Source organism: Sinohyriopsis cumingii, chromosome 1 (genome assembly GCF_028554795.1).
Source record: "Sinohyriopsis cumingii isolate HCF-2022 chromosome 1, ASM2855479v2, whole genome shotgun sequence".
In the NCBI taxonomy this organism is placed as follows: Eukaryota; Metazoa; Mollusca; class Bivalvia; order Unionida; family Unionidae; genus Sinohyriopsis; species Sinohyriopsis cumingii.
Genome location: NC_142961.1, coordinates 148,188,353 through 148,207,231, shown reverse-complemented (window position 1 = coordinate 148,207,231; position 18,879 = coordinate 148,188,353). Strand labels below are relative to the sequence as shown.

Sequence of the window (18,879 nt, the reverse complement as noted above, 5' to 3'; positions counted from 1 at the left end):
GTTACATGGAGTCCATCTGATGATGTATAATTGCACACTTAAATACCAGCCTTATCGGCCTGAGAGTGCATTGCGTGATCAATATATTAGCAGGTTTTCCATTTATTTTCAGTTCGACAACAAGCTAACTCATCTCGACCTAGAGGGCAATGCCATTGGTCCGATAGGAATGGCCAGTTTGGTGGAGACACTGTCGGAAAATGTCTACATAACGCATTTTGTATGGACCAATTTAAATGATATTATTAGAATAAGATTTGGTTTCTTAACTTTCTTTTGCATGTCAGGGTGATGAATTTTTAGAATTTGTGAAGTCAGTATTCTATGACCATGCAAATAAAATAAAATTGAAAAATAAAAAATAAAAATGAAAAGTTTAAAAATTACATCCATCCTACCTCAACTAATAAAGTGACTTTTCTCTTATGTTTGGAATAGTATGCACACAACAAAACAATGGGATAAAATTAATTTATAGTAAGACAAATATTAAAAATGTATGTTTTATGTTGAGTTTTCAGAGTTATCGTAACTGTAGTTTAAATTTTCTATTGTATTTTTAGCATTATTTTACAAAGGACTAGAAATTCAGTGCCGTAATTGAGCAAAGATGATTAATGGAAATTAAAGATATATTAGTAATTCATATTTTCTTTTGTTCTTACAGAACATAGCAAACAATAAGCTCGGACCTAAAGGCGCCACTCTTATTGGGAAATTATTGACGACCAACAACACCATAGAAGTGTTGGATGCTTCACGTGAGTTACCTTAACTCTCTACAAGCTCAGGCTTGAAAGATACATCGAGACGCATATAAAATCTTTATATTTTCATCGTTTTGCGATATCGTCAAAGCCATATCTCGATACACACTATACATGAAAACTAGATATATACATTTATCATTTTATTTAACATTGTTGACAACTGCCTATAGATGAGATTACTGCATAGCAGACTGATATACGTTTGCTTTTGAAATAATGTATATCAACAAGCATTATTATAATAACGCTTAATGCTTTTCTCAGTGTAAACGTAACCCCAGTGTTTAGTTTGCTTTGTTTTTGCTGCTTTTAATAACACTTTAACACAATTTTGGCTATATCATGCCTAGAAAATGGAAGACAAATGCCTTTCGATTTCGAACCCACGACCCTTGATTAGAGTCTCGGATTCGGTATGTGAGAAAGCTTGCCAGTAGCTTCTAGAGGGTCGGTGATTCTTTCTGGGGATTTCCCGGGTTCTTCCTCCACCATTAATACTGGCCGCCATGTATAGCCTATCGTGTGCTGAAAAATGGCATTAAACCCTAACAACAACAAAAACAACAACAACGACCCTTGATTATGAGTCAGACGCACTTCCAACTGAGCTACCGCGGCTCCGCTAGAGTATAGTAGTTCGCGTTTTGCTAACTGGAACAATACTATCATAACAATATATAATATAAATGTATGTGAAAAAGCTGACTCTTACGGTTGCAAATCTGTTTAAATCTTATTGAATTTTTATGTACATGTTTATGTCCGCCCTAAGTAGAACGAAGAAGATACGTGTGTTAACTTACACTTGCATTAAAAAGAAAAAATATTTATTAATAAATATAGGTTCCGAACATTTGTAAAATCTGTAATGTGACTTTATTTTAGTTGTCAATAATTTTCTTCTATTTTAGAAAACGGATTTCGAGACCAAGATGCGCATATATTTGCGAAAATCATACAGGTGGGTCGATATATGAATCAAATGTCACAACATACGGTACAGAGCAACAATCCACATAAGTAAACAATTTCTAAAGTTTCCAATCAAATCTATTGTAAGGAGCGCATGAAAATTATGCAGAGAAAAAGACTCTTAAGAGACTCTTTTTTGGGAACGAGTGGATGTTTTGAAGTGTCAGTAAAATACGTAACTTGCAACATTTTCTGAGACAATGGATAATTTCATAGTTAATTGAACTTCTAATTTATCTTGATGCATGTAAACCCAGCATGCATTCATTTGAGAATTTTAATAGGGATAACGCTAATGAATAAATAATGACTTTTTTCCTTTTCAGGAGAACCGAGTTCTAAAGGAATTGTACTTGTCAAACAACGACTTTGGAGACATCGCCGGCGAGGAACTTTCAGCAGCACTCTGTAAGTTTTATCTCATTGTTAAGTTAGCATTAAACTTCTTAGAAAAAGATGCAGTCAAATAAAAAATGATCCAACAACAAAAGTGATTTCTCATAATCAATAAACGGTCTATCTGTGTAATTATGTTAATGTAACTAAACTAAATGCCTCACACATTAGAGCAGACGAAATGAAACACATTTGTTTTGCACCAAGAAGTTTACGTGTCCCATCCCGGTACCAGCTAGGCTAAGTGCTTGGCCCCTGAAACTGTATGGCGGTCACTGAAACTTTTGACCTGGAAATCATAAAACTTTTGTCGTCCGCTAAAAGCTAATCAGAAACAACTTTTTAAAAGTAACGCCACTTTGTAATTGGTTGAAACGAAAGCTCAAGCTCAGTCTCAAGACGACTAGTTTCTTGATTTACATGCTAGGTTTCTTCCACCTCAAGGACTGTGGCGTTTGGTAGAGTTGGGGATGGGTGCTCCCAATATATTATTTAAATTACCATAGAAGTCACACCCCGGGCTCGATTTTGTAGGGAGTGAAATTAGTGATAGAGAGAGGTAAGGCTCCGAGCCCCAAGTCAGCAATGCCGACAGTTATATTATTGAGAAGACAAAAGATGAAATTCAAAAGAATAACAATTTAATACATTTTAATATTCAAATGATAATAATTTCCCAATCACTCTTCTTCCTCTCGACCAAGTGATAGCCTATAGCATCCTGTGATTTATAGTGTGAGATCGCTTTTTCACCTATCCTTGTTTTCTATTCATATGTTTCTCTCCCATCCCGCCAATTTCTTCTCTCCTTATGACTTCCCTCCTAACTCCTTCTCCTAGACTGCTCCTTGTCCAATTCCTTTTCCTCGACTCCTTTTCCTCCTCCTCCTTGACTCTGCTCGCTGACTAGCCTTCGATTCACAATCAACTTCTCCACTAGTCTCTATTCCGTCTCTCTGAATGAGACTCGGGACTAAACCACACCGGAAGTCTTTCCCCTAAAAGCTTCCTGTGAAAACACAAGGACGTTAGCATATTTCCTTAGCCATCTCGTCTCACACTAAACAATCAATCAATCATCAGATAAAGACTATTACATTTTTCGGTCACGCATTCGTGCACATTGAAATACCCATACGCTCTTGTATGGTAAATAACGTCGTAATATAAGCACGGTATCAACTACTTATCATACAGACATCAATAAATTACTTCACATCAGTTTATATATTCTTGATCTCATTATTCTGAACAATAGCACAGCAGTCAGACGCATTTCTGTACATGACACTCCCACAAGAGTACACAAATATTTAAATATCTATACTAACTAATTTTACACACTGCAACCATTTTTCAATTCAACAGTTGCAAAATCTAGAATATCACATGAATAAATGCACTAGTTTACTGCGAAGTAACCAAAAAGCGAATTACAATATTAATTCTAACCACGAGCTGGAAATCTACACAATTCTATACACAATCATAGCTCGTTTCTCATATGCATGTAAATTGAACATTACAAAGGTAATTCTACGTACTAACGATTCTAGTAATGAAGTATACATGCCGCACATAATTACAATTACAATGCCGTACTATTCTGCAACAATCGAGCAAATAACTCACTAACCTTTACGAAACTTTGTCTTTCCTTAGAATTTCCTATGTTTTCCCGCCAATATCCGGGTGGCTGTCCCGGAGTTATTGCTTTCACTTTCCAGCACGATGTTTCACATTTACTAAAGTTTCTAGTCTAAATTACTCAGTTAAATTCGGATTGAAATGGTGACCATACCCTAGCCGCGGGGCCTAACATATACATGGTTTCTAACCAGTTCCTTTGTTCTTGACTTACGTAATAGCGGGCAGGCAACGTGACAAGGACTACTTGGACGAGTTCGATTTAGTGTGTGTGTATGTGTGTGATTTGGATTTTTAACGTAGCTTTAACAATTTTTCAGTCATATCGCTACGATGTCTGCAGTGTGGCAGTTTATAGTAATGTCTAGCCCTGAGGCACCATTCCCCAGACATGTAGCATGATGTCCCACCCAGTCACATTATCTGACACCAGGCCGACCAGTCCTAACACTAAGCTCTTTATGCTGAGCGCCAAGCTACCATTTTTTAAAGTTTTTGGTATGACTCGGCTGGGGATCGAACCCACGACCTCCCACATCCGAGGCGGACGCTCTAACCACTAGGCCACCGGAGCGGTCACACGCACGAAACAATTCGGTTTAGTAAAATTTGACATGCTAAAACTCTATGGCTTCAGATTAATAAAGATTACGTTACTAGTATCTAACTAACGAAATGTCCCCAAAACCAACAATTAATTCGTTTATTAGAGATAAGAATTAAAAACGAGTTGCAAAACTTAATTATATCACTGAAGCGTGAAATTTAGGTCACCATGAATTACTTTTAGTGGAAGGGTGTTATACTTACCAAGTGGCATCCACACAAAGCTGCACGACCTAGTAGCTATTAGTGCACCAAAAACAGATGTAGCAGCTAAGCTTAGTGGAAAATTAGGTCACATCGACCCACTTGTTCTGAAGAGTGTTACGTTCAAGGCGACACAAACGCATAAAAGGTTATATGATCCTGAAAGAAAGAAAGCATGAAAAATTACTTTAATGCAATATTTTCTTTTTGCTTTTAAATATGTTCTCTTACAAGGATATGAGGACAAAGACACACACACACACACACACACACACACACACACTCACACATACGCACACATAGACACACAGAACCGCGTTAAAGTTTAAATGATCCTGAAGAAAATACTGCATGAAATAATCACCTTAACGCAAAATCGTTTTCTTTTTTGCCTTTAATTGTTCTCATGTATGGATATGATCACACCCACACACCCCACCCCACCCCACACATATATATATCTAATAGGGACACGAATACGATAGCATAATACTCAACAACGACTATAAATAGACCATTCAGACTTGGAAGTGTTTTGAAAATCATTAATATTAATTGACCAATCAGAGTAATGTACAAATAAATACAGTTTCCAGGTAAGAATTCATTCATTTAACGAATCAATAATATGTTAATTACATCAGTTTGTGGCAAGGCATTATATTACCAAGTAAATTATTTACCGAAGACCATGATCTGATCATTAGAAAGACTTTAACCTTGTTAAAGATTCTAATATAATTGCAGATAAAAATATTTGCTTTTGTGGAATAAATATTTGTTATAGATAATGGTCAGAACCTTTCGGAAGTTTGTAAAATTGCTTTAGATTCTAATGAGGACAATGTATTTAAAATTGTACTGAATGTATTCGATAATATAAGATATGATCTTGCTTTAAACGGTTGAATATCTTACATGAATAAAGGCCTGAACTGAGAGTATAGTTTCAAGACCACTTCGTTGTGAATTGATGTTCCCTAAATGTCATATGCTAATAAATAAACAGGTACTTGTTTTTACAGTATACGTAGCTTCATGGCATAACGTATTAGATTACATTTTTTTGTTGCAACAGTACGTTAAATGCAAATTGCCCACACCATCAACCTCATCTGCTGCATAGGTACTGGCTTCTAGGTACATATAAATTGATGTGTGGTAAGGATTTGTGATCAAGTGGGTTGGTCACTTGTTGGACTGAAGGGCTCGGATTCACAAGAATCTGCAAGCAATTATAGATTAAAACCTAACCTCAGTTATCGTCATGGCTTTAAGGGTCACATGGTGTTAGAAGGTCGAGTTAGTCCACCTTTGCACTGGCAAAACCAAAGACTGTGCGAGTTCTTTCATGCAGGAAATCAAAGAGCAGCCAAGAGGAGGGGAGGTGTTCCTTGAACCTCTGGAGGAAGTTCAGCAATGTGAAGGGCCAAACACCCAGGTGCTAGGCTTGGGCTTTTGTCAAAATGTACACCAATTTTAATGTTTACCTTTTCTACCGATTTTAAAATAATTTCATATATATATATATATATATATATATATATATATATATATATATATATATATATATATATATATATATATATATATATATATATATATATATATATATATATATGCGTATAGATTTTACGGAAGTAGGAATCAATATTTCGTCAATAATATCGAACACATTCTGACAAAAATCATTGTTTGAAAAATTCGGCAATTTGACTCTGAATGATAAATGTCAAGGTTTCTAAATATATTGAATAGAGTTGAAATTTATAATGTTATTGAACGTTTATTGGCCGCGTTGCTCAATTATTTGAACAGGATTAATTCTTTAACATTGCACATAGATGGACCGTGCATGGGAAGCTCAGGCATAAATTTTACTGAATATGTTAAAAACAAAATGCTAGGATAAACATGGAAAATAAAGATACCTTTATATTCTGGAATCTGCATTACGCACACATATGGACACACCATCAAATTGCAATTTATATAGATATAGTTATTTGTTTAAACAATTCACAGTAACAAACTGAGGCTATTAAAAACATTGAAAATTGTTTTTATAACCCATATATATTTATGAAATACTGGAAGGGTGAGACGATATAAGCATGAAGTGAAGCTACATCAATCCTATGAGAGAGAGAGAGAGAGAGAGAGAGAGAGACAGAGACAGAGAGAGAGACAGAGAGAGAGACAGAGAGAGACAGAGAGAGAGAGAGAGAGACAGACAGAGAGAGACAGAGAGAGAGAGAGACAGAGAGAGAGAGACAGAGAGAGAGAGAGAGAAAGAGAGAGAGAGAGAGAGAGAGAGAGAGAGAGAGAGAGACAGACAGAGAGAGAGAGACAGAGAGAGAGAGAGAGATATTCATCTTGTCAGAGTTTGAGTTTAAAAGCAAAATTAGCACATTACGGAATAATCATGCTGAAAACTGACGTGGAACAACATCAGAGACAAAGTGTTTCAACGCGAAAGGGCATGCCTAGCGGATGTCGATATCAATATACTATGTAACAGTTGCAATGTGTACCTAGGTTCGAAGCATATAGTTGAAACGTACAGCAGAATAATAGTAATTAAAAACTGGCCTGACATATTTCATGTAGGCTGTTTGGGTGTTAAATCAATCGAAAATCGGCCTGTTCATATTTCATGTGGGCTGTTTGGGTGTTAAATCAATCGAGAAACGGCCTGATCATATTTCATGTGGGCTGTTTGGGTGTTAAATCAATCGAAAACCGGCCTGATCATATTTCATGTGGGCTGTTTGGGTGTTAAATCAATTAAAAATGGGCATGATCATATTTCATGTAGGCTGTTCGGGTGTTAAATCAATCAAAAACTGGCCTGAAAAAACTGGCCTAATCATATTTCATGCGGGCTGTTTGGGTGTTAAATCAATCGAAAACCGGCATGATCATATTTCATGTGGTCTGTATGGGTGTTAAATCAATTAAAAACGGGCCTGGTCATATTTCATGTGGGCTGTTTGTGTGTTAAATCAATCAAAAACTGGCCTGATCATATTTCATGTAGGCTGTTTGGGTGTTAAATCAATCGAAAACCGGCCAGATCATATTTCATGTGGTCTGTATGGGTGTTAAATCAATTAAAAACGGGCCTGGTCATATTTCATGTGGGCTGTTTGGGTGTTAAATCAATCAAAAACTGGCTTGATCATATTTCATGTGGGCTGTTTGGGTGTTAAATCAATTAAAAACGGGCTTGATCATATTTAATGTGGGCTGTTTGGGTGTTAAATCAATTAAAAACGGGCCTGATCATATTTTATATGGGCTATTTGGGTGTTAAATCAATTAAAACGGGCCTGCTCATATTTCATGTAGGCTATTTGGGTGTTAAATCAATTAAAACGGGCCTGGTCATATTTCATGTAGGCTATTTGGGGGTTAAATCAATTAAAATGGGCCTGATCATATTTCATGTAGGCTATTCGGGTGTTAAATCAATCCACGTGAGATATAAACATGTAGTTTACGGAAAAGAAAAAAACAGTACGAAGAGCCAAAGAACTAAGATCTAAAATGCAAAACTATGGTGTCCACAGAGGAAAAAGAAAAAACAAACATTTAATTGAACAAAATATATAAAATTCAGAAAGTATGCCAAATGTGCGAATCACGGACACAGAGTCCGGCTGCATGTATTGGATCTTTAATAACTGGGAAAAGAAAAATACATATGGAGATCCAGTACAGAATTAATTCATTGTGTATTACAGAGATCCCAAATACATATGGAGGTCCGTCCAGTACATAATTAATGCATTGTGTATTACAGAGATCCCAAATACATATGGAGGTCCGGCCAGTACATAATTAATACATTGTGTATTACATAGAGACCAAATACATATGGAGGTCCATCCAGTACGTAATTAATGTATTGTGTATTACAGAGATCCCAAATACACATGGAGGTCCGTCCAGTACATAATTAATGTATTGTGTATTACAGAGATCCCAAATACACATGGATGTCCGTCCGGTACATAATTAATACATTGTGTATTACATTGAGCCCAAATACATATGGAGGTCCGTCCAGTACATACTTAATGCATTGTGTATTACAGAGATCCCAAATACATATGGAGGTCCATCCAGTACATACTTAATGCATTGTGTATTACAGAGATCCCAAATACATATGGAGGTCCATCCAGTACATACTTAATGCATTGTGTATTACATAGATCCCAAATACATATGGAGGTCCGTCCAGTACATAATTAATGCATTGTGTATTACAGAGATCCCAAATACATATGGAGGTCCGTCCAGTACATAATTAAAGCATTGTGTATTACATAGAGCCCAAATACATATGGCGGTCCGTCCATTACATAATTAATGCATTGTGTATTACACTGAGCCCAAATACATCTGGAGGTCCATCCAGTACATAATTAATGCATTGTGTATTACAGAGATCCCAAATACATATGGAGGTCCGTCCAGTACATAATTAATGCATTGTGTATTACAGAGATCCCAAATACATATGGAGGTCCATCCAGTACATAATTAATGCATTGTGTATTACAGAGATCCCAAATACATATGGAGGTCCGTCTAGTACATACTTAATGCATTGTGTATTACAGAGATCCCAAATACATATGGAGGTCCGTCCAATACATACTTAATGCATTGTGTATTACAGAGATCCCAAATACATATGGGGGTCTGTCCAGTACATACTTAATGCATTGTGTATTACAGAGATCCCAAATACATATGGGGGTCTGTCCAGTACAAAATTAATGCATTGTGTATTGCATAGATCCGAAATACATAGCACTGTACATTCATGCCGCGAAAGGTTATGAAAGGCATCTGTTTATCGGAATATTGATTTTTAAAAGCGATTCAGATAAGAAAATGCAAATCTTACCGAACAAAGACAAGAAAAATAACTGCATTACGTGGAAATTTAAGATTGACAACTGATGAACAAATTAGATTTGTAGAAGAAAATCTCTTTGAAATACCAGAAGACTATAATAACAGCTGTGTTTCGGAAGTGAGTTTTTATATACCATTAAATCTGTTTATTACATTATATTTGTATATTCAATTACATTTGTATATTACATTGATAAAGATAAAACATGTGTTACTCATGGCAGAAATTTGAGGCGTTACAAACAATCAGGTTAAAAACTAAAACAGAAAGATGAACAAAATTGTCTCGTTTGAGCAACAGCTTACATGTTATATTAAATAGGATGCTCTTGCATGTTATATTGAATAGAATGCTCTTACATGTTATATTGAATAGAATGCTCTTACATGTTATATTGAATAGAATGCTCTTACATGTTATATTGAATAGAATGCTCTTACATGTTTTATTGAATAGAATGCTCTTACATGTTATATTGAATAGAATGCTCTTACATGTTATATTGAATAGAATGCTCTTACATGTTATATTGAATATAATGCTCTTACATGTTATATTGAATAGAATGCTCTTACATGTTATATTGAATAGAATGCTCTTACATGTTATATTGAATAGAATGCTCTTACATGTTATATTGAATAGAATGCTCTTACATATTATATTTAACAGATTGCTAGTTTTTTAAAAAAATGCAACTAATGACTCTGAGAATTTGTTTGGGGGAGTGATAAATACAATTGTGTTTGGTGAACAAACTCTTAGGGAAAAAGCTGGAAAAAATATAAGTACCGATGAAATTTCTAATGCCAGAAAGATATAACATTTGCCCGGAGAACAATTGCTTTTCATAATGAATTAGCATTTGTCAGTCTATGAAACAGATAATCAAATTAACAAAATCATTTTACGGTGGATTTACTCAGTGAGGGTTATCAAAATGGTTGATATACAAATTTTAATACGAGTTCAAAAACAAAAATGGGGAGACTGCAAATGCCAGATAATGATTATATCTGCATTCATTTTGAGAAAGAAAAGTTTACAATGACTTCAAAGTTAACACCAAGTTCTATGACACTAGGGGCTATCCCAGTCACAGCAAAATAGGCTTACCACAAGAACAACAAAAAGACACACACCCCTCAAATCCTGGACTTTTGAAGGATAACCTGAAAGATGTTCCAGTCCGAGTATGTGTTGTGGTTTAAGATGAATATTTCATGCATTCGGGATTGATAGAGATATAAAGAATATTGTAAATGAATTAACAATGATTGATCAAAAGAACTTGAAATTTAAGATATACAAAGATTGCTTATATAATCACAAGGAAAGTTAAAATGTTATAAATTTACGAAGGTCATACAATCATGAAATGTCTAACGTCAGAATGAGAAAATCAGTACTGTCTTTGTATGATAACAAACGTGTTTTGGTTAACAAAATATTCCCTTACAGGCACTTAAGCACATTGTACTCAAAAGGACATTAGAATCTCATTGCAAGTTTTGTTTTCTTTCATTCTGTTTTAAAGTCTACAACATCTCTTTGTACATCATCTATGATGGGATTATTATCAGTGGTTATATTGTTGATTGCTTTATTTTCTTAGAAGTCCACTACGCACATAATGTTCTCGCTGAATACACAGTTGTACTTTTCGACGATCACAAATTGAGATATTCATAAGTTTTTACCACTAAAAGGTAGTTTTATTAGATTAGTTACTTTCCTTTCAATGTCTTCATGATTGCCACAGTCATCAATCATAAATAGAGCACTGGTTCATGAACAGACCAATAAATCTAGCAACGTATCAAATTTATCTTCGGAATATGTCACAGTCTCATATTCATCTCTAAGTAACCACTATCTGTCGCAAGATTTTGTTGTACAAACTCAACGCAAATATAGTCTTTCCACATTTTTTTCACTCCACATCTTATTACGTTGTGATGCTAAATGTTTTTACTAAGCATTTAATATAAATGACTAATTTCATTGTTTTGAATGTTTACTAGGGCATCTGAAACAATAAATACATAATTTACGAGCACCTGCATTTGGTTTCTATTAATTTGAAGGTTATATACGTGGCTGAAAGTAAGCTAAGTTAAGACCACTGCCATACAGTGATTATCAAATTAACCCATATACAAATTACAGAGGTTATCAGTGTATAGTTTTGTAGCACTGGTATTACTAATTTTGTGTCTTTCTGTTGCCCATAACGGAAATACTTTTTGACTTCTGCAAACGGTCTTCTCAATTGAAATTTTGGCAGGTTTTGTATATTTTTTATTCTGAAGTTTTCACACTTTCTGGACCTGATTCTCCAGCACGTTTGCAGAATATCAAAAATATCTTCAGCTCTTTCACGAAGAATCAAATGCAATCTTCATAAAATTTGCAATAACTTGTCGACAATTTTCTCTCACGTTCTCTCTCACATAATGCATTCATAGAAACAAATCTGTTCTTTCCTAAGCATTAATTGATAGTGCAATTGAATCAGAAATAAACCATGTCATGCTGTAGGAAAATGTTTCCAGTTTTTCATTTTTCAGTTTTGGTTTCCATCTTTTGCAACTTTAAAGATTTTTCAGGCGAAACGTTAAATCTGAAATCTTTGCGGGTACTCATGACTTGGTAAAGTGCAAAATTGTAAAGCAATATACATCCAGGTATATATATATATATATATATATATATATATATATATATATATATATATATATATATATATATATATATATATATATATATATATATATATATATATATATATAATTTAAATTGTAGAAACTATTGAAAAATAATTCTGGTTATCAATTAGATAAACAAGAGATGTGCATAGCTATAGTAAAGATGATTTACACAATAAATCAAAATAGAATAGTCCATGAATATGGTTGATTTAAAGGCCACCCATAAAAGTAGCTTTCAGAACTAAGTTCAATAGAGAGAAAAGCCCGATGTGACCATATTTTGAAAGAAATTAGTGTTGATAATTCAGCAAAGACAAATACAATTCCCACTGTAACATTGACGACTCTATTTCAGGATAGATCAAATAGCCTTTAGAGATAACGAAAAAGGTCGGAAACACAACATAATTATCCATTAGAACCCATTGCTGTACAAAGGCAACCGATACAAGTACCCGAGAAAATAGAGATGCGACATCTTGGTAGTACAAATCGACAACTTCAAAATGAATCAAGTCAACTGGATTCATACAAAATAATCAATTCTTTCATGTAATGCAATGACCCTAACATTCAACTGCAAAGAATCATAACATACACAACCCATAGGTTATTTACGACATAGAAAGAGAGACGTGATGAAAAAGGAAGATGTTAAAATGTCGCTTCAGAAACAGACACTTTTTAAATAAAAGTCAAACATTATGACAAACAGATAAAAAGTCATTAAATATATTGAGAGAGAAACCAATGATCTTAAAAAGATATTGTACAAAATGAACTAGACAAATAGACATATATAAAATTATGAGGTCACATATGTTAAAAAATATAACAAAAATTGAAAATATTTACAAGTTCAACATGGAATATTTGAAGTAAAATGTCTCAAGGAAAGAGTACAACTGTTGCTGAAAGAAAAAGAAAGTAACAGTTGCTGTAATAGCTTCAGCGATATTAAGGAGAATATCAACACTTTCTCTGTCTATAGTTAATGTTTTAAAGTGTGTGTGTGTGTGTGTGTGTGTGTGTGTGTGTGTGTGTGTCCTATTGTTGCTCGTAGTCCACCCCACCTATTCGAAGTGAATCATTTTTTTTGGCAATTTGAAATGGGCTCAATACATATTGGGAATTTTGTTTAACATGATAAAAAATATTTTTCTTTAAGAAGAAAAACAAGGACTGTCAGCATTGCCTGCACTTCATGGCAGTGTTATAAGTTTGTTGCTTAAGAGTACTGGCCAGATCGTTTATTTCCTTGCCGAACGTGATGTTGGACTTATTTTGACATGTATGGGTTTGTCATTTGCATTTCAGATTAGGGGTTTATATAAAAGCTTCAAACCGTAGGTAAATTGTAGGTTAATAACCTAGTTCAAAAGTAGACTACAGCAGCACGTAAAAGCTTTTAGTAATAATATAAATGATTGTTTTTATGAAATGTAAATATAGTTCATATTTGGCGTTTCTTGTCGTACTGTTACATATTGTTTATCAGCCTTTGCAATAACATTCTTTTTCTGCATCGGTATTAATTGTAGGATTTAATCTGAGTTTAAATGAGGCATTGGATTTTTGTGAATGGTTGAATCAGAAAATACTACCCAATTTCATGACCATGAATCTAGGTAACAAAAACAAATACAGTTACTACCAGCATAATCCTATTTAACGTTTAAATCTGTTATGCATTGTTCAAATTTTATAAAAATTTCTTTCTGTGTTGTAACCATGCTGTCCTAAGATTATATGACCTTGTTATTTGATTCAGTCTAGTTATTTCTTCATATGCTAGTCCGTTGTTATCTTATAGAAATATGCTTATCAAATTTTCAACGCGTATTTTCTTTTTGCTTTAATCTTAAGACTTTTGTATGGCATCAAGGAAAAGAAACACCAAGTGACTGACATATTGGTCTCTAGTTCAATTATATTTTCATCATATGATAAGTTTAGCCAATTTCGTGATAAAAGTTATCACAGTGTACTACTAACTAGTTGTTATCCTTTTGCATACCTCTAATCGTAATGATGAAGAAATATTTTTGCAAACTAAGTTAAATATTTCAAGTCAAGGTTGTTGTTAGCTGGTTTAAACATTTTCACTAGGTAATGGAATGGAATATTGAGAAGTTGTCCTATCTAAAGGTAAATATGAAATGTAAATTTAACATGAAAACTTTTTTCTACTAAACGCCAGAATGAAATTCCGCAACAGGTACTGTCACCCACATTGCCCCGTTTAACTGATTTTAATCACCGGTATCAGTTAATGTCAAATATTTATTGGTTTGCATGTGAACAATTGTCACAGTTCAGCAATTTTATATTGTTAAATATGTGTGCAATAAAATGCTTGGGAGTTGCACTAAACTTAGCTGCAGGACAGGGACATGATATTATGCTAGTTAGTATTTTAAATCTAAAATCCATTATTTATTTTGAAATTAATGTGCTAAACAATAATTATACTTCTGAGACTAAGTCGGATTTCTTGTGCAAAAATACATTTAGTCTCTATATGCTAGCTATTGATATTCCGATGTAATTCTTTGTTGACTTCTTTTTCTAATCTTTTCATTTCCTTTGCTATAATGTCAGCTTACTCTCGTTCTTTTGAAACAATCTTGGGATCTCTGGAGATTTGTACTTTGCTGTACCTCTCCTATGTCACTCTTTTTGTGTCGCATTTGTAACATTTTACATCTGAGAACTATCTAATATTGATTATACCATTTTGATCTAGGCTAATGTCAGTTACTATTTTGTCAAATGAATTTCCAGAGAAAACGGTATCTTTGGAATCTGTATATCTGCACACCGTTAAATGTGTATCGGACTTTGCCTCCGTCCGTGTGGTGTAAAAGTGTGTCTCAGACCAAATAATTTGTTTTATGTAATTCTTTGTGATTGAAGTTTCTGTATTGGTTTCGGTTTGAGTGACATACGTATCCATCCTGGTCTTTATGCTCTTCTTTCCCGTTCTTTCTTTCTTTGAAGGTTCTTAAGAGCATAGTGTGTGCCGTTCCTTCTTTTCTTTTTCACTTTATCAGCCCAAGAATATTTAGAGACACCCATATGTTAAAATGTACTCGCGCCCACAGCATGTCAAGATTATCTGCCTATCACTTATTGTACACTTTGCTAACGAATTCCTTTGTAAAGAAATACTTTTTTCTATTTGCTTGTGTAACGTGAAAGTAGATTGTTCAATTAACATTGTTTAATTTTTGTGCCGTTCTGGGTCTTTTCCACACGTGATCGATATTTGTACGTTTAAGTAGATTGTTCAATTAACACTGTTTAATTTTTGTGCTGTTCTGTTTTTTGTTTTCCCCACACGTGATCGATATTTGTACGTTTAAGTAGATTGTTCAATTAATATTGTTTAACTTTTGTGCCGTTCTGGGTCTTTTCCACACGTGATCGATATTTGTATGTTTAAGTAGATTGTTCAATTAATATTGTTTAATTTTTGTGCCGTTATGTTTTTTTTTCCACACGTGATCGATATTTGTACGTTTAAGTAGATTGTTCAATTAACATTGTTTAACTTTTGTACCGTTCTGGTTTTTTTCCACACGTGATCGATATTTATACGTTTAAGTAGATTGTTCAATTAACATTGTTTAATTTTTGTGCCGTTCTGTTGTTTTATTCCACACGTGATCGATATTTGTACATTTAAGTAGATTGTTCAATTAACATTGTTTAATTTTTGTGCCGTTCTTTTGTTTTATTCCACACGTGATCGATATTTGTGTAAGAAACTGGATTTGCAGGATGAATATAAAGATGTCTTAAATGTTGTTGTTAGTCTTGATCTTCAAAGTTTCAGTGTCGGTTATATTAAATGGTATAAAACTTCTAGATAATGCATTATGCTTGATAAAGTGTGATTAAGAAGCCCAAGTTTCTTCAATCCTTTCAAACGTATGAATGATTTCAGACTTATTTCAAATTTGACCATTCATTTGGTTGAATATACAACAGCTAATTCGTATACTAAGTCACCATATGTTGTTTAATAGCTTTGTTCTACGTAAATTATATGTATGTTACTCTCAAATCATTGTAAACCAATCTTGTAAAATGTGTAGGATCTTCAAGTTGAATGTCATATTTGCCGAATACAAATATTTGTATGTATTCACTAGAATTACTTAATTTATTCCCTCTTCGTACAATAACTATTTAAGGGATGGTGTACATATTTCAATATTATCATCATCTACAGCATTGCAACATCTCTCTGACGATTGACATAAACTGAAAATCTTTCTTTTTTGTCTTGTTTGTTATTTTCACAGAACGCTTTGACGACACTATATATCACGCAAACATGTACCCAGAGGCATATTAACACCTCTCTAAAATCTGTTGAATTCAGTAGTGTACCTTTGTGCTATTGTCAGTGTTATATTAATAAAGTTACATCTCACAGCAGTTTTGCACAGACTGTGCTGTTCGCGTATTGTCCTGATATTCTCAGTTGTCTCAGTTGTCTAGTAACAGTGATTTTATTTCAAAACACATCCAGTTCCGGCTGGTCTGGTTAATTGATAAATTTCATTTTGATAAATATTCCGGTAAAGCCATACGGGTTTAAATTAAAAAAAATCTGCATCGGTCTAGTTGGTCTACTAATGTTCACTTTTCATTTTTAACGATATCCTCTCCATATACGACAACATTTACACGAAAATAATATCTTGGTCCCCCACATGCATAATACTGAAGACGTGGATCATAACCAAGACCTGTCAGGTAATGTTATATGCTCCTTCTAGAGAAGTGGTGTAGGATACAGAATTCAGACTTTCGTTTGTAAGTCCAAAGCTTACTATGTGTCTTTACGGTATAGTCTTGTGTTTACTAGCCCGTGTTGTTCCTCGTTACGTAAGCAGGTTTTGTGACTAATTTTAAATGTTGAAGAGAAAGTTACATGAAAAGAACCATGTCTATGGTTATTTTCTAAGGTGAACATGCTTCTCTGGTGAAATTATACCGTTATTATACTGTTCCTCTGTAGCCCAGAGCGAAACATTGGAGACGCTAGACGTCAGTTGGAACCAACTTAGGAAGCGGGGTGCCGCCGTGTTTGCTCAGGGAATAAAGGTAAAGACACGTCCATGAATGTAAATTAAAACAAAAAAGCAAGTTTGTACATGACATCATACCAAAAACAAAGAGGTTATTGTATTGTGTAGTCTGTTAAGTCTCATAAGATAGTCCAAATTAGATTATGAATTACAAAATAAATAAATTGCATGTAATTTAAATTGTTTATAAGAATATTCTCACTTGCTACGAGCAAAGATATAGTTTTATCACTTTGGACAGTCATATTAAAAATATTTATTGATTTTGGAAACGTTATACAAATAGTTTTTACGAAATTTCATCGCTAGAAAATGTAACATTTCGTTAGCAGGACGTGATAGCTTCTTCATTTCTTCAGCATGAAAGAAAGATATTTAAAAGGGTATTGAAACTAAAACAGACATACATTGAACTTAATATAAACCAGTATGAAACTATGAAAATTATATCATGTGAAAAATTACATTTTTTTTGCACAGGAAAATGTTGGCCTGAAAAAGTTGAATGTCAAATTCAACGGTTTTGGAACGGAAGGGACAGCTTTTATGGCCCAGGCCATTGCTAACAATCGGACACTTCTAGAGCTCGACATGTCCAGTAACAGAATTACTGATATCGACATCATCTTGATCGCGTCCCAACTTTCGAAGAACGATACTCTTAGAGTCCTCAGGGTGTGCATCAATTGTTTTAAATCTTATGACTCACTGATTTATTGATTGATATGTCGATTAATTGTATTATCAATTCATTCGATTTATTGATTTTTTTGGATAAATATGTGTTTATTTATCCATTAATTATAATCATTCCTTGAATGATTAAAAATTATGTTGTTTTTAATGTAAGTAAAATTTTGAATCCAGAAATTTGCAGAAAAGGATTAGTGTAAAAAAAAACAACAGTAGTTCAAGTGCTTGCGAAATATGTGAAGAAAGGTATAAGTTGTACAATAACTGAGCGACATACATTTATGGCTACCACGGCTGTGGCAGCATCTGTATATAGATTACACCATAGTGCATCAATAAATCGCATGCAGGTCAGTCTAAAATAAAACAACAGATTCAGCAAGCGTAACAAATATTCCTTAAGCCAACACACCCAGTATCTTCGGAATTGGCATTAGGTCTAAACGGAATGTCGGTTTTGTTTTAGCAACATATAAATAAGTATTCGTTGTAACAATGGCTTGCCAGCTTGAATAACATTAATCAGTTGCAAGTAAAACTATTTGTTCATATTTTTTCTTTGTTTCTTAAGTGTGTTATTTGTGATAATTTGCAGATAGGAGATAATCTAATAACATCAAAAGGCGCCATGGAAATAATGTTGGGTGTTCAGAAGGCAGAGACATCGGAACTAGAAGTAGTCGACTTTGGGGTAAATATTTGTCTTCTTTTTTTGTTGCAATTTCTTTATTGTGTTTTAATTTCTATTGTCTCGTGGGGATTATATGCGATCCTGCCCACCAGAACATGTGTGCATATTGACACATGTAATGCCATGCATTTCAAACGTTCTTATTTGAGACAGA

General features: G+C 34.0%; 1 protein-coding gene across 2 annotated transcripts in view; it reads left to right on the top strand.

Moving 5' to 3' along the window:
• LOC149808118 (uncharacterized) overlaps positions 1-18,879 on the top strand; it is a 42,807-nt gene that overhangs the window by 10,152 nt on the left and 13,776 nt on the right. For both annotated transcript variants that reach the window (XM_089973535.1, XM_089973543.1), the window contains exons 3-9: positions 113-220; positions 668-761; positions 1,682-1,731; positions 2,069-2,150; positions 17,272-17,357; positions 17,822-18,016; positions 18,630-18,725. In XM_089973535.1, coding sequence (XP_089829661.1) covers positions 113-220; positions 668-761; positions 1,682-1,731; positions 2,069-2,150; positions 17,272-17,357; positions 17,822-18,016; positions 18,630-18,725 — 711 coding nt within the window. The remainder of the gene's footprint in view (positions 1-112; positions 221-667; positions 762-1,681; positions 1,732-2,068; positions 2,151-17,271; positions 17,358-17,821; positions 18,017-18,629; positions 18,726-18,879) is intronic.